This window comes from Anomaloglossus baeobatrachus, chromosome 9 (genome assembly GCF_048569485.1).
Source record: "Anomaloglossus baeobatrachus isolate aAnoBae1 chromosome 9, aAnoBae1.hap1, whole genome shotgun sequence".
In the NCBI taxonomy this organism is placed as follows: domain Eukaryota; kingdom Metazoa; phylum Chordata; class Amphibia; order Anura; family Aromobatidae; genus Anomaloglossus; species Anomaloglossus baeobatrachus.
Genome location: NC_134361.1, coordinates 174,345,851 through 174,373,378, shown reverse-complemented (window position 1 = coordinate 174,373,378; position 27,528 = coordinate 174,345,851). Strand labels below are relative to the sequence as shown.

Here is a 27,528-nt window from a genome sequence, read left to right as displayed (position 1 = left end):
GGTCCCTAGCTTGTGTCTATCCTCTCATGCAGTTAAAAAACTTACCGTGTATGGGAAGCTGAGACCCAGGCTATTTATGCGTATGATATGGATTGGCAATAGGTGTGGTTGGGGAGGGTTCACAAACGAAAAACTACTAACAATAAGGATAACGTTTGGAACACCATTCTAAGTCTGAACTGGGTGCAAAAACCTAAAAAAACATCACTATGGGGAGATAAGGTATGCACACCAGTGACTATGTAAGGGGAATACATGGAATAGCAGAAACTGCTGTGTGAATACTGGCTTGAAAAATCCAATAGCTATATGTAAGAGTTAAAATGTGAAAAATGAAATCTGCATTACTGCCATGAACATATGAATCAAGAGAAATTTAGCTACTGAATTGATCAATGCAACAGAGCCCCAACACTACGCCAAAGTATTTCTCTACGTTGGGGTCCCTAGCTTGTGTGTATCCTCTCATGCAGTTAAAAAACTTACCGTGTATGGGAAGTTGAGACCCAGGCTATTTATGCGTATGATATGGATTGGCAATAGGTGTGGTTGGGGAGGGTTCACAAACGAAAAACTACTAACAATAAGGAATAACGTTTGGAACTCCATTCTAAGTCTAAGTTGCCAATCCATATCATACGCATAAATAGCCTGGGTCTCAGCTTCCCATACACGGTAAGTTTTTTAACTGCATGAGAGGATACACACAAGCTAGGGACCCCAACGTAGAGAAATACTTTGGCGTAGTGTTGGGGCTCTATTGCATTGATCAATTCAGTAGCTAAATTTCTCTTGATTCATATGTTCATGGCAGTAATGCAGATTTCATTTTTCACATTTTCACTCTTACATATAGCTATTGGATTTTTCAAGTCAGTATTCACACAGCAGTTTCTGCTATTCCATGTATTCCCCTTACATAGTCACTGGTGTGCATACCTTATCTCCCCATAGTGATGTTTGTACAAGAATCTGTGATACGTCGTCGTAGGTCCTGCAATGTTGGTGGAGGGGTCGCATACACCTGCTGTTTGATGTGGCCTCACAGAAAGAAATCCAATGGGGTCAGGTCAGGCAAGCTTGGAGGCCACTCTATGCAGCCACCATACTCAATGACTTGTAGGAAGGTCTCTATGAGTTATCGCTTCACGTCCGCTGCCTTGTGAGTTTTACACGTTCTAATCATAGCATTTCTGTATGCAAGGTGTCGATTCGTATTGAATTGATGCCCTACAACTTTGTAATTCTCTTTTTTTCTCTATCTCGTTCCGTTTTCGCGATAAAAATGCTAACTCCGTTGTTTTCCACTAGGTGACACTATAGGTGGTTTCATTGCGTAGCGCATGGCTACTTTACTATACCTAGACACCACTTCTATGCCTATAGCTGCCGCCGTTCTCAAGTTATTGGCGGTGGACAGGATATGGGTGGACACTCTGTATATCATAAAATCTGGAAACAGATCCACTTTCAGCCATATTGACTATGAAGGTTCTTTGTTTGCAAAGTAAAAAGTAATGAGTAAGGGGAATCACAGTTTTTAAATACTTTACAAATCTAAGAGGATCCAATTTAAGAGGTTTTCCAGTAATAAGATATTTTTTCATCCTCATAGTCTTGCTGTAGGTAAAAATAATGAAATCAGAAGTACCCTCTGCTAGCAACTCTTTTGCGGTCTCTGTTCTTTGTTACAAGTTACAGTGGTGATGTTGCGACTACAATACACGTGACTGCTGCAGCCAATCACTAGAATCAGTCCTGGAATGTGGCTGCAGTGTTTACATGAGCTATAGTCATGACTAGTGTTGAGCGAGTAGTTGACTAGTCGTACTCGCTTTGCTGTTAGCAAGTACTGTCCGCTACTTGCGTATTCGTTACAAGTAATGGGCGCAATGTAAGTTAATAGAAAATACTCACTAAGTAGTGAGTAACCTGAAAGCCGTACTATTCACTACTCGCACAAAAATTACGGCTTTCGGGTTACTCGCTACTTAGCGAGTATTTCCCATTGACTTACATTGCACCCGCTACTTGTAACGAATATGTAAGTAGCGGACAGTACTCGCTAACAGCATAGCGAGAACGAATAGTCAATTACTTGCTCAACAGTAGTCATGATGTCACCGCTGATGCCTGTCAAAAAAGACCACAGGCAGCACCGGAGTAGCAGAGGGTGACTATCTCTGAATTCGTTATTACTTTTGGAATTTTTCTTACTTTATTTTTTATTTTTTTTAAATAGATGGATCCGTTGAGGCCTATTTATTCCAGTGTGTGAGTTCCCATTTCTTTTTTTTTTTTTTTTTTACCAAAATAGACAAGTTTAAGATTTTTCTGATGTCTACCTGTAAACCTTTTATGGACAGATCCAAATGTTTTGAAATGAATTATTTTGGCAAATTTGCTTTTGGGCAGTTTCACACACAACATTCTTTGAAAAACAACACTGCAGTTTTTGATGCAATTTTTTTGAGTGAAAGTCAGAAGTAGATCTGTTGGGAAAGAGAGGTTTAAGCCTTTTTTTGAGAATTCCCAATCCTTTAGTGCAGGGGTGGGGAACCTCCGACCCTCGGGACGTTTACGGCCCGCAATGACTTCTTATGCGGCCCCTGGGCACATTCCCAGGGACTGCAGTGCTCCAGCAGCAGCTGCGGTCTTGTCGGCTACTTGCTCTTTAAATCACTGTGTGATGTGATGCAAGGATGCACAAAGCATACTATCAGATCCTCAGCATGCAGGCCTAGGCCTATGTCATCGTCCAGAGAACATACTTTGTGGGCGGGGTAAGCACGAGGTGTGCTGCCGTCCCACAGAAGAAGAGTAGCAGCAGGTTTACCGGCCTCCCTGCCGTACATGCCTCGCGGTGAGCCCCCCCTCCTGTGATGTATATGTAAGCCCTCCATCCAGTGCTGTGAGCCTTCCACCCAGTGCTGTGAGCCCTCCACCCAGTGCTGTGAGCCCTCCACCCAGTGATGTGAGCCCTCCACCCAGTGCTGTGAGCCCCCAACCCAGTGCGGTGAGCCCTCCACCCCCTCCTGTGATGTATATGTGAGCCCTCCACCCCCTCCTGTGATGTATATGTGAGCCCTCCACCCCCTCCTGTGATGTATATGTGAGCCCTCCACCCCCTCCTGTGATGTATATGTGAGCCCTCCACCCCCTCCTGTGATGTATATATGAGCCCTCCCCCCCTCCTGTGATGTATATGTGAACCCTCCACCCCCTACTGTGATGTATATGTGAGCCCTCCACGCCCTCCTGTGATGTATATGTGAGCCCTCCAGCACCTCCTGTGATGTATATATGAGCCCTCCAACCCTCCTGTGATGTATATGTGAGCCCTCCACCCCTCCTGTGATGTATATGTGAGCCCTCCACCCCCTCCAGTGATGTATATGTGAGCCCTCCACCCCCTCCTGTGATGTATATGTGAGCCCTCCACCCCCTCCTGTGATGTATATGTGAGCCCTCCACCCCCTCCTGTGATGTATATGTGAGCCCTCCACCCCCTCCTGTGATGTATATGTGAGCCCTCCACCCCCTCCTGTGATGTATATGTGAGCCCTCCACCCCCTCCTGTGATGTATATGTGAGCCCTCCACCCCCTCCTGTGATGTATATATGAGCCCTCCAACCCTCCTGTGATGTATATGTGAGCCCTCCACCCCCTCCTGTGATGTATATGTGAGCCCTCCACCCCCTCCTGTGATGTATATATGAGCCCTCCAGCACCTCCTGTGATGTGTATGATTTACCAATCTGTTGACTGCGCTCCGAACTGAGACAAACCTGGTAAGTTGTGAGAAGCAACATGATCAATATCCCCAAACATCACCACCGCACCAAAGAGAAGCAGCTCCAGCCACCACAGTAAAGGCCACTTCACACGCAACGACATCGCTAACGAGATATCGTTGGGGTCACGGAATTCGTGACGCACATCCGGCCTCGTTAGCGACATCGTTGTGTGTGAAACCTATGAGCGACCGCTACCAATCAAAAATACTCACCTAATCGTTGATCGTTGACACGTCGTTCATTTCCCAAATATCGTTGCTGGTGCTGGACACAGGTTGTTCGTCGTTCTTGAGGCAGCACACATAGATACGTGTGACACCCTGGCAACGACGAACAACAACGTACCTGCGTCCTGCCGGCAACAAGGTGGGCGTGTCATTACTGCGGCTGGTCTCCGCACCTCCGCTTTTATTGGCGGGCCGCTCTGTGACGTCGCTGTGACGGCGCATGAACCTCCCCCTTAAAAAAGAGGCAGTTCGCCGGCTACAGCGACGTCGCTAGGAAGGTAAGTATGTGTGACGCGTATTGGAGATATTGTTCGCCACAGGCAGCGATTTGTCCGTGACGCAGAGACGACGGGGGCGGGTGCGATCGCTAGCAACATCGCTAGCGATGTCGCTGCGTGTAAAGCGCCTTTAAGGGTGAGTTCATTGTTAAACAAACATTAGGGTAATTTTCATGCTGATAATTTTGTGCAGCCCCTGAAGGTTGGTAGAAATTTCCAAATGGCCCCCGGCAGAAAAAAGGTTCCCCACCCCTGCCTTAGAGTAATCTCATGGCTATGTTTAAAAAAAACTGCTTGAAAAACTGTGATGGTTTTCAAAAAACATTCTCAGCCCGATTCATTATTAGTTGCATTTGTGCTTGTTTTTGGGGTTTTTTTGGTCATGTATTTAGCGTTTCACACTTTTTTTTAAGTTTGCACCATTTTCTGTTTTCGTTTTCTTTGTCACATTTTTAGTGTTTTGCACCTTTTTTTTTTTAGTTTGCACCATTTTCATCTTTCCATTTGTGCATTTTTTACAGTTATTTTTTTTATGTGGCCATCTATTTATTTTTTTTGTTCCCTATTGTGGGCAGAGTTTTTGGTTTCCAGATCTTTTGGCCTCATTCATCAATTGCAATTTTTTTTAAAATTCACAAAACTTGTCTCAAATTTGTCCTAGTACGCCTCTGGAGTGATTTTATTTGCTACTTTGATGCAAATTTTTCATTTTAGATGAACATGTACCTTTTTCTTCAAAGTGTCATAAAACAAATAAAGTAAAAATGAATGAATATAGTGCACCACATTCATGAATTTGACAAAAATAAACATCACTAGTAGTGATGGGCAGACTATCAGATAACCAGGACCGGCGGATCTAACCTGATTTAAAAAAAAAAATCCAGCCCGCAATTGATCCCGGATATCTGGCCAGACGCCGGTCCCTATATAAATCTATGGGGACCGGAATCCAGCTTGAAAAAATGGTAGTAGAAGGGATAGAGGGATTGGAGCAAATGCTTCATACTTACTGAGTCTCCTGCGCGGCTGTAATTGCTCCCGCAGCCGCTCATTCTTTTTCTGGGGCCGCTCATTATTGCTCATCCATATTCACTGCTTCCCCCGCCCACTGGCAGTCCTGGCGTCTGTGATTGGTTGCAGTCAGACGTGCCCCTAGCCTGTGTGACAGCGTCTGACTGCTTGCAATTTCAGATCTGTGTGTCAATGTAGACTGGAGAAAAAATAAATTGGTGTAGGCCCCGCATATTATGATACCCAGCATAGATAAAGTATACGGCTACAGGCTGCAGCCCCAGTCGTGCGGTTAGCTTGGCTGTGTATCAAAATAAAAGGAACCGCATGTGGCATGTTTTTTTTTAATTATTTTAATAAATTGTTTACAAAAATAGCGTGTAGTCCCCCCCAATTTTGAAAACCAGCCATTATAAAGCCCGACATCTGGGGGCTGGTATTCTCAGACTGAAGTGACCCCCCATTAGCTAATCTGTAAATGAAAAGAAATAAACACAAAAAATCCTTTATTTGAAATAAAATGCAAAAAAACCCCACCCTCTTTCACGTCTTTATTAAACCCCGAAACACCCAGGTCCGACGTAATCCACACGAGGTCCCACGTCGATTCCAGCTCTGCTACATCTGAAGTCGCAGCGAGCGGTCATAGAACAATGGCCGCCCCCTGTGAGCTTCAGACAATTTTTTTTAGCTAATTCATTTCACACCACTATATAGGCTCGCAGACAGGGTCTGTGATTGATTGCAGTCAGACGCTGTCACACAGGGTGGGGGTGTGTCTGACTGCAACCAATCACAGATGCCAAGATGACCAGTGGACAGGGGAAGCAGTGCATAAGGATTAGTGATAATGAGCGGCCCCGGAAGCAGTTATAGCCGCACCGGAGACTTGGTAAGTATAACGCTCTTGCTTCATTCTTATTTTCTTTTTTTCCTTTTTTTTTCAATTTCTCGAGTGATGGACCCGGATCATTAGCCAGAATTCCCTGAAAACTCCGGGTCCAGCTCCGGCACTCTGGTACGTTTGAAACCGCACGGATCTGGACTTTTACAGTCCAGGTCCGCCCATCACTAATCACTAGACCCAAAAAAAAAGTGATTTTAAAAAATTGCAAATGATGAATCGGGTCCACTCTGTGTAAGATCTTCCATACATTGATGTCCTGGACTTTCTAGGTCAGTAACACAGCATTTATCGTTCCATGTTTTCACACTAAGCTCATTGGAAAAAATAGAAGTATATTGCACCATATAAAACGTTGATAAATAGTATTATTGTACCAGTGAAGTATTTTCTGCTAAATTATTTCCACGTCTTCTCTTTAGAGCACGCCTGGAAGCATTCTCAGATCCCACCCTAAAGTTGCAGCCACCACTACAGGAGATCATTGATTGGCTAGGGCAAAAAGATGAAGATTTGTCAGCCCAGCTACCCCTGCGAGGTGACCTAATAATGGTGGAGCAGGCAAAGGATAAACATCTGGTGAGTTATCACCAATAAACTGTATGGGATATTTCTATTTAGTGTTATTACTATCCCAGTCTTTAATGACTAAAGGCTGCTTTACACACAACAATATCGCTAGCGATCTCGTTAGCGATGTGACATGCCAGATCATAGATACGATTTGCTGAGATCGCACATAGGTTGTTTTTGTAGCGCCGGTCAGAAAACGACCTATGTGCGATCTCAGCAAATCGTATCTATGATCTGGCGTGTCACATCGCTAACGAGATCGCTAGCGATATTGTTGTGTGTAAAGCAGCCTTAAGACAGGAATAACTTGACCCAGCTCCAACCACTGAAGGTGGAGCTCCAGAATCAGCATGACGCCGTGGAATATGCTGTGTCCACAATGCTTACTGATTTCTTTAAGACTTATTGAACAAGCATAGGTCAGCAGCTCTAGTCTGATTCTGTAGCTCCATCTTCACTGGTGGGAGCGAGAGGAAGTCATCTGTCTCAGCCATGAAAGGTTAAGATGAAAATTACTTGAGCAAATTATTATTATTTATTATTATTATTATTATTATTATTATTATAGCATACATAGACAAGTATAATAATCATGAACAATACAAGGCACAGACTTGTACAGGAGGATAGAGGACTCTGCCCGCAAAGGCTTACAGTCTACAGGGGATGGGTGAGGATGCAGTAGGTGAGGTTAGAGAGGTGGAGATGGTCGAGCAGCAGTATAGTGGACTGAGGGTTACTGCAGGTTGTAGGCTTGTCGGAAGAGGTGGGTCTTCAGGTTCCTTTTGAAGGTTTGCATGGTAGGTGAGAGTCTGATATGTTGTGGTAGAGAGTTCCAGAGTATGGAGGAGGCATGGTAGAAATCTTGTATGCGATTGTTTGAAGAGGAGATAAGAGGGGCGTAGAGAAGGAGATCTTGTGAAGATCGGAGGTTGCGCACAGGTAGGTACCAGGCAGCTAGGTTACAGATGGATGGAGGAGACATATTGTGGATGGCGTTCTTCACAAGTTCTCTCCTGAATGAGCTCAAGTATGGCCTAAAGTCCATGACAGGCCTTTGCAATACCTAGGTGTAAGTAAGAATATGGTCAACACAGAATCCTCAATGGTGACGAGATAGATGACGTAGCAGCGTCCAGAATGGTGATCGTGGTAGTAACTGCGGCCTGACACAGTAGCTATGTCTTTCTAAACTACAGGCCCTGCCTGGGTCTCAAGTATTTTGACAATGTTGTGAGGTGCGTGCACAGTTACCCAATGCGATGGCGCAGTGGGCCTTAGTTATATTACTGACCCGGGTCTGTTTCGAACAATACGACTGTAGTACACAGTCAGATGAGCGGCCCCTCAAACAGATAAGCGGTACTGTTAATATCTGTCACTTGACTCCTCAGAGGCATCCCTAACAGCAATTTTCTCCCATCTAGTAAATATTTGGACACAGACAGGAATAGCTCCACTCCATCACGGGTCTGGTCTCGGTGAGAAGCGTCTATGCACAGATATTATAAACCCTCTGTCGTACACGACCTCTCTCTCTCTCGCTCGCTCTGTCTTCAGTAGCTGCCAACTGCCCCCAAGATGGCCATCCCTCTACTTCCTGTGATACACATTGTATCCTAACTTTTAGCTCCACCTCCGTCTCGAGCTATGTATTGCAGTCTTTCATCGGTGCTAGGGAACAGTGGCCTCTTGTGGCCGAATGATGACATGTCAGTCCATTATAAAGCATTATCATGTCATTACTGACACCAAGCAGGTGGTAAATTTACACCATGTTCCAAATTATTATGCAAATTATATTTTGCTCTGATTTTCTTAAATAATCGGTGCAAATGACAGTCAGTCTAGTCATCACCCGTTAGAGTATACATCGAATTTTATTGAAGAAACCTCCCAATGATAACAGTATAATCTTCAAAATTAAGAAAAACTCAAAATGCACTGTTCCAAATTATTAGGCACAGTAGAGTTTCTAAATATTTTATATGTTTTATAGAACTGAAAATGCTCATTTGTGGAATTTGCAGCATTAGGAGGTCACATTCACTGAAATAAAAAGCTATTTAAATCCAAAACATCCTAACAGGCCAAGTTACATGTTTACATACAACCCTTCTTTCATACCACCTTCACAATTCTTGCATCCATTGAACTTGTGAGTTTTTGGAGAGTTTCTGCTTAAATTTCTTTGCATGATGTCAGAATAGTCTCCCAGATCTGCTGTTTTGATGTGAACTGCCTCCGACCTTCGTAGATCTTTTGCTTGATGATACTCCAAAGGTTCTCTATAGGGTTGAGGTCAGGGGAAGATGGTGACCACACAATGAGGTTATCTTCTTTTATGCCCAAAACAACAAATGACATAGAGGTATTCTTTGCAGCATGAGATGGTGCATTGTCATGCATGAAGATGAATTTACTCCTGAAGGCACGTTTCTGCTTTTTTTTACCATGGAAGAAAGTTGTCAGTCAGAAGCTCTATATGCTTTGCAGAGGTCATTTTCACACCTTCAGGAACCCTAAAGGGGCCTACCAGATGTCTCCCCATGATTCCGGCCCAAAACATGACTCCTCCACCTCATTGCTGATGTCGCAGCCTTGTTGGTGGCCATCCACCAACCATCCACCACTCCATCCATCTGGACCATCCAGGGTTGCTCGACATTCATCAGTAAAGAAGACTGTTTGAAAATTAGTCTTCATGTATGTCTGGGCCCACTGCAACCGTTTCTGCATGTGAGCACTGGTTGGGGGTGGCAGAATAGTAGGTTTATGCACCACAGCAAGCCTTTGAATGATCCTGCACTTTGAGGTTTGAGGGACTCCAGAGGCACCAGCAGCTTCAAATATCTGTTTGCTGGTTTGTAATGGCTTTTTAGCAGCTGCTCTCTTAATCCGATGAACTTGCCTGGCAGAAACCTTCCTCATTCTGCCTTTATCAGCACGAACACGTATGTGCTCTGAATCAGCCACAAATCTCTTCACAGTATGATCATCACGCTTAAGTTTTCGTGAAGTTTCTAATGTTTTCATCCCTTGTCCAAGGCATTGCACTATTTCATGCTTTTCGACAGCAGAGAGATCCTTTTTCTTTCCCATGTTACTTGAAAACTGTGGCCTGCTTAATATTGTGGAACATCCAGTTTTCCTTTTATTGGGCTCACCTGGCAAACTAATTATCACAGGTATCTGAGATTGAGTTCAGTGATCCAAAGAACCCTGAGACACTATAACATCAATGAGTTTCATTGAAAAAAAAAAAAAAAAAAAAATCGCTATGACACTTAAATCCAATTTGCATAATAATTTGGACCATGATGTATATATAATCCGGAGGAATCTCCAGTAATGCCAGGTCTGGATTCAGTTACCTGCATTGCTCTCCGGAGCTCTCACCTGAGCTCTTCAGTGTAGCCTAGACTGCACCGCGAGCGCCGAGTGATTGATTCCCCGGCGATTGCGGATCAGTTCATGACAGCTGAAGACATGCCGGGCTGATCTCCGGTGCTCTCACCTGAACTCCGGATTGCAGCCCGGCCTGTCTGCATCTGTTATGAACTGAACCGCAATCGCCGGGGAATCAATCAGTTGGCGCTCGCGGTGCAGTCCTGCAAACTCTGAGATCAGACCAGGCTGCAGCTGAGAGCTCCGGCGTGCAAAGCAGGTAACTGATTCCAGGCCTGGCATTACTGGAGATTCCAGTCCGACACTGTATATAATAAGTACAATCCAAACCAATTTATAAGAAAAAAAGAACCCAGATAAAAGTAAAACAAATAATCTTTCTTCATCGTTCCTTATGGGAGACCCAGACCATGGGTGTATAGCTTCTGCCTCCGGAGGACACACAAAGTACTACACTCAAACGTGTAGCTCCTCCCTCCTAGCATATACACCCCCTGGTAGCCAGTCCTAGCCAGTTTCAATGCTTTGTGTTCAGGAGGTCACACACACACATGCATTCTCTGATTTTTGATTTTTGATTTTTTGGATGTCCGAAGGTGATGCAGATGCTAATGATTTGATTGCGTCCATTATATTTGTACCGGACCTCAATCCGCCTGTATCAGGGGAGCATCCCCCTCTGGCAGAAAGGCATCAGTATACCTTAAAGAGAACAAGGAGTGTGTTCCTTAACCACTCCAGTTTTCAGCCCACTGTGACCAAGCCCAGAGCCTGTCCTGACAGACGCTCCCAAAGCGTGGTTCTGATGACTGTTTCCCCCTTCCACCAGAGGTGGTCAAGGAGTGGGCTCATTCACCAAGGGTGGTCCCTCCGGTGTCTAGACTTTCAGCCCGGATAGTGGTATCAGTGGCTGACGGCACCTCTCTAAGGATCCCACTGTACATTAATTCTGTACTGGACCTCAATCCGCCAGTATCAGAGGAGCAACCCTCTCTGGCAAAAAGGCACCAGTTTACCTTGCCTAAGAGAACAAGGAGTGTGTTCCTTAACCACTCCAGTTTTCAGGCCACTGTGACCAAGCCCAGGGTCTGCTCTGACAAACGCTTCCCAAAGCGTGGTTCTGATGACAGTTTTCCCCTTCCACCAGAGGTGGTCAAGGAGTGGGCTCATTCACCAAAGGTGGTCCCTCCGGTGTTTAGACTCTCAGCCCGGACCATTGTATCAGTGGCTGATGGCTCCTCGCTTAAGGTTTTGCTGTCCGCCAGGTTGTCCTTCTGGCCAAATCTGTATGGAGGCGGCAGGGGCCTCGTTCTCCCCAGCTTTTGCAGCAGTGCGGGCTTTCAAGGCCATTTCTGCTTAAATCTATTCCTAGTCCCCGAAGAGGGCGGTGCCTTCCGACCTGGATCTCAAGCTTCTCATGCATGTTCAGGTGCGGCATTTTCGCATGGAGTCTCTGCGATCAATCAATGACCCAAGGAGATTCCCTAGCATCCATCGACATCAGAGATGCCTATCTGCATGTGCCAATCGCAGTTTCACACCAGCGTTGGCTACGTTTTGCAATCAGAGTGGTCCAATTCGTGGCTCTTCCCTTGGGGTTAGCCACGGCCCCTCGAGTATTCTCAAGGTCGGGGCAGCTGTGATTGCGGTCCTGCACCTCTAGGGGTTGGCAGTGATCCTTTTGTCCTGGACGGCCTTCTAGTCTGGGCTTCATCCAGTGCAGACTGTTAGCGCAGTGCCTCGCTCACTCTCGCCACTCTAACCAATTCGGGTGGCTTGTCATTCTGTCCAAGTCCACTCTGACTTCAACCCAGAAGTTCACGTACCCAGGGACGCAATTCGAGACTCTGTCGGCACTTGTGAAGCTGCCCTTAGTCAAACAGCAGTCCCTCCGCTGGCGGTCGACGTTGTTCCATCAGGCACCTAATACAGGTGCTGGATCAGATGGTGGTGTCAATGGAAGCGATTCCATTGCCCAGTTCCATCTGTATCCTCTGTGGCTGGATATTTTCCGCTGTTGGAACAAGCGGACTTCCTCCTTCCACGGGGTGGTGGCTTCGCCACAGACCAGGGGCTCGTTTCAGTGGTGGCTTCGGCCCCTCTGTCTCAGGGACGCTCCTTCCTGGCCCCATCCCGGGTGATCCTCACCAGGATGCTAGTCTATCTGGCTGGGGAGCAGTATATCTCCACCATGGAGCGCAGGGCACTTGGACTCTGTCCGAATCAGCCCTCTGGATCAATGTGCTGGAAATCAGAGCTGTGTTTCTAGCTCTCTAAGCCTTTCACCATCTGTTGGCGGCCAGGCACATTCGAGTCCAGTCAGACAACGCTACAGCGTTTGCCTACATCAACCTCCAGGGGAGGACACTCAGCCGCCTGGCAATGTTGGAGGTTCATCGCATTCTTCAGTGGACGGAGGACTCCTAGTCCACCATATCCGCAGCCCACATCCCAGACGTGGAAAACTGGGAGGCAGATTATCTCAGCCGTCAAACCGTGGCTCCACGATCCTCAGGTTTTTGCGGCAGACGCACTGGTTCAAGTTTGGTCCCAGCTTCGTCTGTCTTACGTGTTTCACCCTCTAGTTCTTGCCCAGAGTCCTGCGCAAGATCAGAAAGGAGGGCCGTCGGGTCATTCTCATTACTCCAGACTGACCCAGGCAAGCTTGGTACCCTGACCTGCTCCGTCTGTCCGTAGAGGTGCCATGGCATCTCCCGGACTGTCCAGACCTTCTCTCACGAGGTCCATCTTTCCGCCAGAATCCTGCGGCTCTCAGATTGACGGCGTGGCTTTTGAGTCCTGGATCTTGACGACTTCTGGTATCCCTCCTGAAGTCATCTCCACTATGACTCGAGCTCGGAAGTATCCTTTGGCCTTTTTTGGCCTTGCCGACCCTCCTGTCCCTTCTACAGTCCGGTCTGCAGCTAGGACTATCCCTCAATTCCCTTAAGGGACAGGTCTCGTCTCTGTCAGTGTTGTGCCAGCGGCGTATCGCCCGGCTGGCTCAGGTGCGCTCCTTCATGCAGGGCGCATCTCACATCATTCCGCCTTACCGGCGGCCTTTGGAGCCCTGGGACCTTAATCCGGTCCTTACGGCTTCCAGAAACCCCCCTTTGAGCCTCTTAGGGAGGTTTCTTTGTTTCGTCTTTCACAGAAAGTGGTCTTTCTAGTGGCCATAACTTCCCTCAAGAGAGTCTCTGTTTTGGCTGCACTCTCTTCGGAGTCACCTTTTTTTTGGTTTTTCATCAAGACAAGGTGGTTCTCCGTCCGACTCCGGACTTTCTCCCTAAGGTGGTTGCTGCTTCCACCTTAACCGGGGCATTTTCCCTGCCTTCCTTTTGTCCGGCTCCTGTTCATCGCTTTGAAAAGGCGGTGCATACTCTGGATCTGGTGCGGGCGCTCCGGATCTATGTTCTTAGGCGGTGCACCTCTCTCTTTGAGCTGACCACTGGTCAGCGTAAGGGCCTCTCGGCGTCTAAGCCGACCCTGGCTCGTTGGATTAGGTCGGCCATTTCCGATACCTACCAGTGTACTCAAGTGCCTCTCCCGCCGGGGATCAAGGCACACTTAACCAGAGCTGTCGGTGCCTCTTAGGCTTTCAGGCCCAGGCTACGGCTCAGCAGGTCTGTTAGACTGCCACTTGGATTAGTCTGCATACCTTTTCGACGCACTACCAAGTGCATGCTCATGTTTCGGCAGATGCGAGCTTGGGCAGACGCATCCTTCAGGCGGCTGTCGCCCATTTGTGAAGTTAGGTTTCGCCTACTTCTCAGTTTTTCTGTTTATTCCCACCCATGGACTGCTTTGGAACGTCCCATGGTCTGGGTCTCCCATAAGGAACGATGAAGAAAAAGAGAATTTTGTTACTTACCGTAAATTCTTTTTCTTATAGTTCCGACATGGGAGACCCAGCACCCTCCCTTTTGCCTGTTGGCAGGTTTCTTGTTCCGTGTGTTTTCACCGGCTGTTGTTGTTGTAGCCAGAGGTTCCGGTTGTTCCGGGTTTTGCTCTGTCTCTACTTGTGGGTGGATGTCCTCCTTCAGCTTTTGCACTAAACTGGCTAGGACTGGCTACCAGGGGGTGTATATGCTAGGAGGGAGGAGCTACACGTTTGAGTGTAGTACTTTGTGTGTCCTCCGGAGGCAGAAGCTATACACCCATGGTCTGGGTCTCCCATGTCGGAACTATAAGAAAAAGAATTTACGGTAAGTAACAAAATTCTCTTTTTATTGTGAAAGTAATACAAAAGGTGTCATAACAGGATGGTACACAAGATGGCAGCACTAAACCATAGGAGGAGATGAAATCACCCAGTAGTCAAAATAAATGAATCCATTTCTCAAGTAACACAGTGCATAAAGCTATGTAATGACAAAAAGGGATGCAGAGACAGACCAAAAAGGTCACAATGCAATAAGGATTATACCTGTTGACATCTCCTCCTACTGGAAAGGCGTCACCACGCTTCCCTACGTCCGTTTCAGCACAAGCCCCGTCAGAATTATTAGGCAAATGAGTATTTTGATCCCATGATACCTTTTAGACATGTTGTCCTACTCCAAGCTGTTTAGGCTTGAGAGTCAACTACCAATTAAGTAAATCATGTGATGTGCATCTCTGTAATGAGGAGGGGTGCGGTGTAATGACATCAACACCCTATATAAGGTGTGCTTAATTATTAGGTAACTTCCTTTCCTTTGCCAAAATGGGTCAGAAGAGAGACTTGACGGGCTCTGAAAAGTCCAAAATTGTGAGATGTCTTGCAGAGGGATGCAGCAGTCTTGAAATTGCCAAAATATTGAAGCGTGATCACTGAACAATCAAGCGTTTCATGGCAAATAGCCAACAGGGTCGCAAGAAGCGTGTTGGGCAAAAAAGGCGCAAAATAACTGCCCATGAATTGAGGAAAATGAAGCGTGAAGCTGCCAAGATGCCATTTGCCACCAGTTTGGCCATATTTCAGAGCTGCAACATTACTGGAGTATGAAAAAGCACAAGGTGAGCCATACTCAGGGACATGGCCAAGTTAAGGAAGGCTGAAAAACGACCCCCTTTGAACAAGAAACATAAGATAAAACTTCAGGACTGGGCCAAAAAATATCTTAAGACTGATTTTTCAAAGGTTTTATGGACTGATGGAATGAGACTGTCTCTTGATGGGCCAGATGGATGGGCCAGAGGATGGATCAGTAAAGGGCAGAGAGCTCCACTCCGACTCAGACGCCAGCAAGGTGGAGGTGGGGTACTGGTATGGGCTGGTATCATCAAAGATGAACTTGTGGGACCTTTTCGGGTTGAAGATGGAGAGCTCAACTCCCAGACCTACTGCTAGTCAGTGATAGAGGAAGAAGTCGGTATCTTTCAAGAAAAAGATGATTTTCATGCAGAACAATGCTCCATCACATGCATCGAACTACTCCACAGCGTGGCTGGCCAGTAAAGGTCTAAAAAAATAATGACATGGCCCCCTTGTTCACCTGATCTGAACCCCATAGAGAACCTGTGGTCCCTCATAAAATGTAAGATCTACAGGCAGGGAAAACAGTACACCTCTCGAAACAGTGTCTGGAGGCTGTGGTGGCTGCTGCACGCAATGTTGATGGTAAACAGATCAAGCAACTGACAGAATCTACAGATGGTAGGCTGTTTCATCATAAAGAAAGGTGGCTATATTGGTCACTAATTTTTTGGGGTTTTATTTTTGCATGTCAGAAATGTTTATTTCTAAATTTTGTGCAGTTATATTGGTTTGCCTGGTGTAAATAAACAAGTGAGATGGGAATATATTTGGTTTTTATTAAGTTGCCTAATAATTCTGCACAGTAATAGTTACCTGCACAAACAGATATCCTCCTAAGATAGCCAAATCTAAAAAAAAACCACTCTAACTTCCAAAAATATTAAGCTTTGATATTTATGAGTCTTTTTTTTTTCCAATTTAAATTTTTATTGAGTTTTCATAAGCATACAATAAAGAGCATGGGACCATGTAATGATAGACATATTTCATCAAACATCTGAACAATGTTAAACTGTCATAGGAGTCATAATGGATTATAAGTCATTGTGGTGACACATAGGTCCTCATTTTAAACCGTAGAAACCATAGAAACCAGTAACACAGAGAGGAAAGACAGAGGAGAGTAGCAGTCATGGTATGTAGGAAAGATAGCGTAGGTCAGAGAGAAAGGAGGAAAAATAGAAAGTAGAGCGCGGTGACCGGGGCTGATACACTGTCCGCTGGACCAAGACCATTCGAAAAGATGGTGTATGTCATCTGAAGAAGGGAGGGAGCCGGGGGTTCCTGCTCCTCAGGAGTCACACAGATCCAAGAATTTTTTACTAGACAGAAAAGATTCCCACTGGAGCCATTTGGTGGCTGTCACCACCGACTGCCCGCGTGACTGAGCCATCACCACCTCCATACGGTGAATCACATTTACCTCCATGACCCATTCTTCCAACGAAGGGGGAGCAGAGTCCTTCCATCGTCGTGGGATCACTGTCTTAGCTGCCTGGAGAAGATGGCCCAGGATAGAATTTTTATAGACCTTTTCGGATACATTAAAGATGTACAATAATACCGCCTCTGGGCGACTCGGAACTACAACCCCGGTGACCTCATGAATGGCCGCCAGTATTTTTTTCCAAAAGGCCGACAAGCTCGGGCAGTACCACCAGATATGCGACATAGTGCCCCCCTGCGCTCCACATCGCCAACACGTGTCAGGGATGTCGGGATACCATGCATGAAGAGATGCTGGGACCCTATACCATCTAGACAGTATTTTATAGCTGGTTTCTTGCATCCTGGTGGCCACCACGGACCTGTGGGTCAAACGGAAACAACGTTTCCACTGATTCTCAGGGAAAGTCTGGCCGAGCTCCTCTTCCCATGCCGCACAGAATCGGGGGGAAGACGTCTCCGCCGCGTTCGTCATACATTTGTACACCTTTGAGATTGCATGGCGTGCACCAGAGGGCCCACTACAAAGGTTTTCAAAAGGCGTTTGGGGCAGGTGGTGGGCTATGTCAATGTCCTGGGAGGTTATGAAGTGCTTGAGCTGGGCATATTCAAAGTGGAACCGCAATTTGAAGTTGCGGTTCTCTACAATCTCCCGGAGTGGAAGGAGGGACCCCCCCGAAACTACCTGGTTTAATCTCAGGGGGTTTAGTTTCGTGCAACCCAGAAAGTTGTTGGACGATGCTCCCGGTAGAAACTCCGGGTTGTCAGTTAGTGGCATGAGGGGTCCCCTAGGCTGGATCATGAGGTTGCGTGATGATATAGAGTGTATCGTTCGTAGTGTTTGTTTGGTACTATAGGACATCTCAATTTTATGTTTGATGAGGAGGGGCCAGGTCCACGGCAAGGTCGATGTCGATAAAGGGCACAGATCCTGTGCCAGGCAAACCCAGAGCTTAGACTTAGAGCAGTGCAAAAGGTCCAAGACCCTGGCATGAGCGGCTGCCATATAATATCGCCTACAATCGGGCAGACCTGTTCCCCCCGCGTTCTTGGTCCTGGTTAAAACGCTGCATCTCAAGCGAGCGCGTTTTTTGGACCAAACAAATTGATTAAATATGCGTTGTATCTTGGCCCAATATGCTCCCGGGATATATACCGGGACCGTCTGGACCAGGTACAATAATCGCGGCAGGGCGGTCATCCTGAGAGCGCCAATCCTGCCAAACCACGAAAGAGTGCCTTTTTGCCATGAGGCTAGGTCTCCCTCGAGTCTTGACAGAAAGGTTTGATAGTTTAATTGAAAGAGCCTAGTCAGATCGGAGGGAATCTTTATGCCCAGGTATTCAATGCTACCATGGGATGGCCATTTAAAGGGAAAACTTGGTTTTAGGGCGTTTACCACTGTGTGGGGCAGAGAGATATTCAGCGCCTCCGACTTGTCAAAATTAATTTTGAAATTGGACCATTTACTAAAGCGGTTTAGCTCCACTAGCAGGGACGGAAGGGAGGTGAGAGGGTTACATAAATAAATAAGGAGATCATCGGCAAATGCGGCACATTTATGTTCCCGGTTTGCAACCCGAATGCCTTGAATATCTGGGTTAGCCCTAATGGCCGACAGTAAGTGTTCCATTACCAACACGTATAATAAAGGTGATAGGGGGCATCCCTGCCGGGTCCCATTCCGGATGGGTAAGGGCCTCGACAAAGTGCCATTAATCTTAATGTATGCAGTCGGAGAGTGATATAAAGCCATAATCTTAGAGGAGCAAATGGGTCCCAGGCCCATATGTTCCAATGTCTGTGAAAGTGACTGCCATGAGACTCTGTCGAAGGCCTTCTCAGCATCCAAAGATAACAGCATCAAAGAGAGTTTTTTAGTGTGTGCGTGTTGGATTAGGTCCAAGGTCTTTATAGTATTGTCCCTAGCTTCTCTGCCCTGGACAAACCCGACCTGTTCTGGATGGATCAGGTCAGGAAGCAAAGGGCCCAGTCTATTTGCCAAAAGCTTGGCATAGATTTTTAAATCTACATTAAGGAGTGATATCGGTCTGAAACTACTACATATTGTGGGGTCCTTTCCAGCCTTACGAATCAGAGAAATATGGGCAGTGGTTGAATGGGGCGGGAAAGGGACCGAGTCCGAGATTGAGTTGAAAGAGAGGAGCATTAAGGGAGCTAACTGTTCCGAGAAGGCTTTATAAAATTTAGCGGGGAATCCGTCAGGTCCAGGACTCTTATTACCCGGTGTGTCACGAATCACCATCAACAATTCATTCAATAAAAATGGACTTTCCAGGTCCTCAATTGTGGAGCTACTAAGGCGCGTAAAGGGTGAGGGCATTGAGGGGCATTCGGCACTCAACTCAGAGGGTTCGACAGGTAAATTATATAGCTTGGAATAGTAGTCGTGAAACGTGTTGGAGATGTCGGGGGTGGCATAGGGTAGCTCGTCACGTGTGTTCTTGATACAAGGTATAAGGGTGTGGGCTCTTCCCTCTCTCAATGCGTTGGCCAGTAATCTGCCCGGTTTATCTCCAAACTCATAAAACCTCCCTTTCCCTACCTGTATCAGGCGCTTATACGAGGAGTCCAACAACTTTTTGACTTCCATCCTGGCCTGTAGAAGGGCCTGTAGGTTCGTGGCCGATAGTGCTCGTTTGTGTATAAGCTCACGTTCAGAGACCCTACGAAGGGCTGTTACTATATCTTGGGCCCGTTCTTTTTTGATTCGGGACCCATGCTTAATAAAAATACCCCGTATGACACATTTCAATGCTTCCCACTTATAAGTGGGGGCTGTGTCATCGGTTAAGTGGTCTGCTACGAACCCCGTGATAGAGGTCTGAACGTCGGAAACACAAAGCTCATCCAGCAACAGCGACTCATTTAGCCGCCACGAACCCCTGGGGGTCGGGAGGGAGGGTATCTCAACTGTACAATAGACCGGGGCATGGTCCGACCATAGAATGTTGTCCATCCCAGTGTATCGAATCCAGGGGAGAGCGTTATGTTGTAAAAGTATATAGTCTATGCGACTGTATGAGTCTTGAGTATGGGAATAGAAACTGTAGTCCCTGTCGGACGGGTGTTTCAGTCTCCAGGTGTCGAACAGTTGAATACGCAATAGAGCTTTTTTGATACGTTTGATCGTGCTGTAGGCAATGTTAGATTTCCCCCTGGAGTTGTCCAATGTGGGGTCGAGGGTGACATTGAGGTCGCCACACAGAACCACTGTACCCTGAATCAGAGGGACCGCAGCGTCTATCAGGCGGGTGACAAAGCTGTCTTGTTTTTGGTTTGGGGCATATGCGTTAATGACTGTGAGTGTTTGATCCCCTACCTTTAGCGAGAGGATGATATACCGTCCAAGACTATCAGTCGTACATTTTAGGATTTGATGTGGGAGGGATTTATGGATGGCTATCGCCACCCCTTTAGATCGGGAATCCGGGTTGTCTGAGGATACCCATGTCTGATAATACTTATTTTTGAAAATGGGGGCATGCCCTTGTTTGAAGTGGGTCTCCTGGAAACATACCATGCTCACCTTCTGTTTATGGAAGTGGTACAGGATCTGTGTTCGTTTCTCCGGAACATTAAGGCCCCTGGCATTAAAAGAGGCAATAGTCAGGTCCGCCATCTAAAAGAGAGTGTGACATTAAAGATAAATGAGAGAGGGAATCGAACACGATCAGCCCGGTCGCCAAGAGAGGAAGGAGGAAGAGAGTTGAAAGAGGTAGAGTATAGCGAAGAAGAAAACAAAGAGAACAACAAAGCACAAAACCTTGTATGATAAACTAGATTCGAACAAACGTTCCTAGGGAACATATCCGCCTTTGAATGGCAGGACAGGGGATCCCAACCTATTTGGGGAAAAAGGATGTCAGACATAGCAAAGCAAAACAGAACTCCGGATATACTAAAAACATTAAGGATGACCACAAGCACCGGCTAAGGAATTGATGACTAATGTAATACGGGCAATGGATAGGTTTAAACTCAGCAGATGAAAGTCACTTAGCTGTAAATAACTGTAAATAACTGTGTGTAGAATATGTCATGAAGGCACACACGGCCTCAGGGCTTCTCTATGTCGGGTATCGAAAGCGTCCTGCCCCTCGGCCCCGTTCTCCTCTCGGAGGCAGGCCCCTCTTGGGCCCCGGGAATGAGGTTGGTCTGGTGGGTGTGATCCTTTCCCTGGGGGTCCAGGTCTGAAGCAGGGTAGTTGGCCAGGCTGCTATAGAAATTGTGGGAAGGCCCAGGCTCCTGATGAATGCCGGGAGGTCCTCTGGGGAGCGCAGGACCCGCCATTGAGAGTCTTTTTGCACCGCCAAGGAGAATGGAAACCCCCACCGGAACGGAAGTCCCTTTTCTTTCAGAACATCCAGAAGGGGCTTCAAAGTAGCGCGTTGGGCTAGAGTGTGTCTTGAGAGATCTGGCATTATGCGGATGGCAGAACCATTGTATGACAAGTTTGGCTTCTTCCTGGCTGCCTGTAGAATAGCCTCCTTTGCTACAAAGAAATGCACCCTACAGACCACATCTCTTGGGCGGGGATCATCCGGATCTGGGGGACGTAGAGCCCTATGTGCTCTATCGAGCTCTAGAGGGGCACCAGGCGGTTTCTTTAGCAAATTATTAAAAATGGAACGAAGGACGCCAGGGATGTCGGGAGCAGCTATAGATTCAGGTAGGCCTCTAATTCTTAAATTGTTCCTTCTATTTCTGTTCTCTTGATCATCAACGTGTTGTTGAAGGGCAAATAGCTGCTTAGACTGGTTTTGTACTGTCTCTTGGATAGATTGTATAGAGACTTGTGAATGTGATTGCTGCTCAGTGAGGGTATCAACCCTATGGGTGAGTGAGGAAAGATCAGATCGCAGTTGGATAAATTCTTGCTTACATTCCGCCACCACTTGATTAGCCAGTGCTGCGATGTCATTCTTGGTGGGGATCGCTTGTAGTAGTGATCGCAGATCTGCCAAGGACGCCGGGCGGTCCTCCCTTGTCGAGGCGGCAGCGTAGGATAAATTGGGGTATGCACAGAAAGAGTCCTGTACAGCTGGACCGTATATCATTTGCTGTGCACTTTGGGGATTATTTATGCCGCTCCATGATGGTGATACGGTTACAAGACGGAGTGGGGCTACCCCTGACACCATGGGCCCCTTATTCATGGGCATCAGTGCACCCCCTTCCGGAACCCCGTCTGTGTCCCCCAGGCTCTCAGCCCAGGAGGATCCTGTGCACCAACTATTGGGTGAGGTGGGGGGCATTTCCATCTGGGGCGTCCCCCAGAACTCAGTGGCCGTCTCCCTGGATTCATGCGGTCCCCCTCCAGTCACTGGGTCCCCCAGGGGTTGTGTGTCCCTCGGCGAGGAAGTGTGGCTTATGTTGTTATTGCCGTTACTAATATGGGCCCTCGGCAGCAAGTCCCCCCTCCAGCCCCGCACCGGGGGCCTGGGATCAGGCAGTCTGTTAGGGGTATCCGCTGCTCCCGTCTGGGCCTCAGCCGCTCTGCGTGGAGCCTGTTCTCCCTGAGTCCGGGGCTGGGGCGGTGACTCATCCTCCAGGCCCGATCTCGCGTGCAATCCACGGCTGCACGCTGAGATCTCCCTGATCCCGCCGACACCAGCCGCGGGTGGACTGCGAGGACTCACCGCTCCCATCCGCGATGCAGCAGGGCATGAGGCAGGCGAGGTCGCGGCTGCGAGTGTCCCGTCTTCCAGCTCCGGCCTCCGGGGCCGCGGTTCAGGTAGGTGAGCGCCATCTTGGAATGGCGTCTGCAGCTTCACTAAGTCCCCCGCCGCAGGGCTTTGTTTCTTGTTCACCGCTGCTGTGGATCTCCCGGTGGGTCCTTTCGCATCATGGGGGGTCTCAGCTGCTTCACCCCTCTTTTGGGTCTCCGGGGTTGCTGTGTCCTCAGGCATCCGGACAGGGGCAGGACTCATTTCGGATTCTGCAGGCCGCAATTCTTGCTCCGGCTGCGAGGTTGCCCCCGATTCCTTGGAGCGGGTAAAATAGGCTCCAATATTATTCAGGGGTGCAGGTGGCCGTCCTGGGGTGTTGAGCTTGCCCTGTTTGGCCGATGATTTGCCCATTTTATGTATATAATAGCCGGCTTTATGGAGGATTATGAGGAGCTCCAGAGAAGCACGTCTTTACCCTGCCATGTCCATCTCCGCCCCCCCCTATATTTATGGGTCTTATGGGTTGATTGAGAACATAGTTGTTGATCAATAATAAAAAAAAAAATCCTGTAAAATACAACTTGCCTAATAATTCTGCACACGGTGTGTATGCACTTGCTTTATACACTGTGTTATTTGGGAAATGGATTCATTTATTTTGACTACTGGGTGATTTCATCTCCTCCTATGGTTTAGTGCTGCCATCTTGTGTACCATCCTGTTATGACACCTTTTGTATTATTTTCAGGATAAAGATTATTTGTTTTACTTTTATTTGGGTTCCTTTTTTCTTATAAATTGGTTTGGTTTGGTCATGTTTTTGGAACCTTCTATATAACCATGTATTTTTGAGTTTGGGTAATGGATATTTACATACGTTAACATTTTCTTGACACTTTATTAATTTTACACCCTTTCCAAAAACTGTTATGGTTGAAATTGGTAGTTGATAATAAGTACAATGTTCACACTTCTGCAACACAAATATGTACATCTAAACCATGCTGGTGAGCCAGCACTAGCGCTTGCCATCCGCATCTTTAATTAGGTACATATTTATGGCCATGGGCAAAGGGGGCAGTTTCACCTTCTCACTTGCCACCTCACTAGAGGTTGACGTAATTGGCTATCCTCCCCATACAAATTTGTTTTGTACATAGCACTGTGTAGGTACACCAGCGAGTCATAGGATCGGGGACGTGAGGCACATTTATTGGGGAAGTGCTACCGGATGCGCAACTCCCTCCCTGGGTGACAAGATTACCACGGCTGGAGTCTTCATTTGTTTCAGAATAGGGATAACCCACCATTCCTTAACTAAAAGGTTTTTCATTGTTCTCAGGGTAGGGGTAGGCACTTCCTCCATGACTTTGGACTCTTCAAATGTGCAGCATCTCAACGTGTTACAATGAAGATTCTGCAAGAGTCCCCCTGTCCTTACTTGCTCCACCGGGATGGCAGGGGCTACCCTCTTTTTCATCATATATGGGACTGCCTCAAACTGCCATCCAATTTCCTGGTTAGCCTTTTGGCCCTGACCATCGCCTGGTCACACGGAGCCTACTCAACATTCTGCATGGGTCTCGGGTTTGGATGTACCATTAGTCTCAGTCATTCCCCCACAACCTCATACACCATTTTTAGTTGGCAGCGGTGCTCTTGTGCATATGCAATGATATTTCTTGGTGGTAGCCCCATTGGATCAGGCATGTAGAGATCCTTGATCTCCTGGTCTGCTCTCCCGAACATTAGCATATCCGGTGACTAACCGGTAGTACTATGTACATGTCAGACAGAGTTTTGCTCAAACTTCATTGACTGTCATGGCGCTGTCGGGCACTGTTCACATTGCAGATTCTAAAACTCCGCCCCAATAGTTTGTCTGGTGTCTGGGATCAACACAGGTAGACTCGAGCGTCAACCTGCTGTATAGTGACTCATAGGCAGGCTAGAAGGAGTTTATCTCTGCTAGTCTGCTTGTTTGGTGCTTTGGATCACATGTTGTGGGGAGGCCAATTCCCTTCTATTTAAGCTGGATGAAATCTTCTACCCATGCCAGCTATAGTTTCTATGTTGGCCTGTGAGGTGTGGTGTCCCAGATTATCTGGTGAGAATTGTGCTATTTGCTGGTTGCGGAAGTTTACCCCTGTTGTTTTCTACTTCCTTCCTCCTCTTGTGTTTCCTCCTGAAACTCTTATTGTCTTTACCTATGTGCGTGCTGTGTGATAGTTTTCTTTTTTCCCCTTGTCTGACTATATCTGTGAGTTTTATTAAACTCCTGTCCCGTCCCTCTCTGGGGTGAGGGGGAAAAAGATCAGGACTGGTCAGGAAGCAGGGTCAGGAAGGAGACTCACGCATCCCCACCATTGGGAGTATACCTGAGAATAGGGATAGCACAGGGCCCCTAACTTGAGTTCCCCACTATCCCAATGTCATGGTGACAGTACCCTGTTGTTATATGCCCACATCTGTGCAGCTAAGTACTTATTAATCAACAGTTCTTAACTACACAGTTTCTGGATGGCAACTTTACAAAAAAAGTACTGGCCATTTCACTAGTATTAAGCATCAACAGACGCATTTCCTTCAAGTTCACCTCAGCTGCTGTTATTATTGTGGATGTTCCCCTGTCAGCCTGTCACAGCCCGACCTAGCACATTGGAGCCGTCCTTGATAGTCATTCTAGTTCCCGTGCAGTTCTGTGTCCTCCCAGCAACAGGGAGTAGCGACACTCTTGAATATCCCCATACTGGACTGCATATATGTGTTGCAATCAACTCCAGACCCTACCCACAAGGGGTATTACGACCTTCAACCAGTCCTAGATTGTCTACTGGTTTTTGTTTTGGTTACAACCACCCTCCATGTGTCCATATGTTTTCTTGCGCTACTCTTTTGTGGTCTCAACGTTACAGCCACCATGAGTCACCAAAAGAATGCGACCAAAACGACCTGACGGACCCCTACGTCCGCACTCAACTCTATCCTTTCCCCAACTGAACGGTAAGGGTGCATGCCCACGATCAGGGTTCATAGCGTTTTTGCTGCATGCAAAATGTTGCATTGTATAGTACAAGTACAGTGGATGAAATTTCTAGAAATCCCATGCCCACTGTGCTTGTTTTTCCTGCAGTAAAAACTGACCTGCATGGTGGGTTCTTGAGCTCCGGAGATGCGATTGTTCTTCGCAGGGAGAACACAGCGAGAGACCACAACTACCCGAGCCCGGATCGTGGGAACGAGCAGTTGAGGTCTCCTGCAGAGGAGACTTGCGGCCCCGCAGGTCAGGACCCACCGCGTCCAAGACGCAGCAGGTCCTGATCATAATGCACATACCCTTAAGGCCGCATTACACGCAACGACATCGCTAACGCGATGACGTTGGGGTCACGGAATTCGTGACACACATCCGGCCTCGTTAGCGACGTCGTTGCGTGTGACACGTACGAGCGACCGCTAACGAGCAAAATTACTAACCTTATCGTTGATCGTTGACATGCTGTCCAGTTCCCAAATATCGTTGCTGCTGCAGGTATGATGTTGTTCGTCGTTCCTGCGGCAGCACACATCGCTATGTGTGAAACTGCAGGAACGAGGAACCTCACCTTACCTGCGGCCGCCGGCAATGAGGAAGGAAGGAGGTGGGTGGGATGTTACGTCCTGCTCATCTCCGCCCCTCCGCTTTTATTGGGCAGCCGCTTAGTGACGTCGCTGTGACGCCGAACGAACCGCCCCCTTAGAATGGAGGTGGTTCGCCGGTCACAGCGACGTTGCTATGCAGGTAAGTAGTGTGATGGGTCCGAGAGATATTGTCCGCCACGGGCAGCAATTTGCCCGTGACACACAACCGATGGGGGCGGTACGCACGTTAGCGGTCTCACTAGCGAGATTGCAGCATGTAAAGCGGCCTTTAGATGGAGTCTGTCCTCAGCACAAGCTCCTCCACCATGGGCCAATCCCAACTGCCAACTGTCACATCCGATGCAGCCAGTGGCCAAGCAACCTATCATAATATCCTATGTTATATCACTACCAGCACTGCTACATCCATACTTTACACTTCATCTTATGCATTTCTATATTTTATATTACTTTCCCACATAACATTACTTTATATTATATCTTATCATATATATATATATATATATATATACATACATACATTTTTTGCACATTTTTTCAGCTTACTTTTCAGTCTTTTCCTTATGTTTATTGATATCTCTACAGATTTATTTTTTTTTTTAAAGCTAACATCAGTTATTTCAGAAACACACACATACCCACACACGCACCGTCAAAAAAATATTTGGATACCTTCTAACCTTTTTTTTGGCCTTACCATTGACTTGTATTTGTCACGCATAGAGTAGGAGATGTCCGTATGTACCGTGTGACACATGCATTCAGACCGACGGGCATCTGACGCACTACAAAAACTCAACAAATAAGGGGGACACTGAAGACACAATTACAGCAGGGGGCCCTGGAACTAGTGAGAGGGGTAGATGGGACACCTCCTATCCTCAACTGCAGCAGTACCTACTCTTCTAGCCAGTCCCTATACAGTCTCTGTAACTGTTGCCGAGCAGGAACCTGAGACCCTGGGACAACCCTATAGATGCCCTTGCTAGTGAAGGGTAGGTGAGGTTCACTAGACCCCACCTCTGCACTAACAAGACACAAGGTAACGTAAGACAGACAGGGGGATAAACAGAAAGATACAAATACCAAACTCCTTGGCAGAAAACAGACTCCAAAGTAGCAGATGGATGGGCACAGGAAAATTCCCCAGCAGCTCTTTCCACCAGGCAGGCCAGAGTAGAATACATTTTTTTTCCGCATTTTTCTACTGGAAAAAATTGTGTAACAAGATGCAAGGTGAACAAGCTGCGAGAGCAGTAAAGCTATAAAGAAAATCTTATTACTTCTGAAGTGCCACTGGACCTTCACACACAATATTTTCTAAATACTTTATCATTTTGGGTTTTTTTCCCCCTATCCACAGCTTTTTATGGAAGAGGTGAAGTCTCGAGGTCCGTACATATATTCTGTACTTGAATCTGCTCAAGCTTTCCTCACACAGCATCCTTTTCAGGAAATAGAAGAGGACACGTCTACATTAGCCAAAGGTTAGTAACTTTAAATATGTGTCTTTCTGGAGTTTTTT

The 27,528-nt window shown here is 47.0% G+C and overlaps 1 protein-coding gene across 3 annotated transcripts in view; it reads left to right on the top strand.

Annotated features, from left to right (window-relative positions):
* DRP2 (dystrophin related protein 2) overlaps positions 1 to 27,528 on the top strand; it is a 195,755-nt gene that overhangs the window by 37,537 nt on the left and 130,690 nt on the right. For 2 of the 3 annotated variants that reach the window (XM_075324062.1, XM_075324061.1), the window contains exons 3-4: positions 6,644 to 6,800; positions 27,367 to 27,490. In XM_075324062.1, coding sequence (XP_075180177.1) covers positions 6,644 to 6,800; positions 27,367 to 27,490 — 281 coding nt within the window. Of the gene's footprint in view, positions 1 to 2,242; positions 2,275 to 6,643; positions 6,801 to 27,366; positions 27,491 to 27,528 lie in introns of all 3 variants that reach the window. The other variant, XM_075324063.1, reaches the window with a different exon arrangement.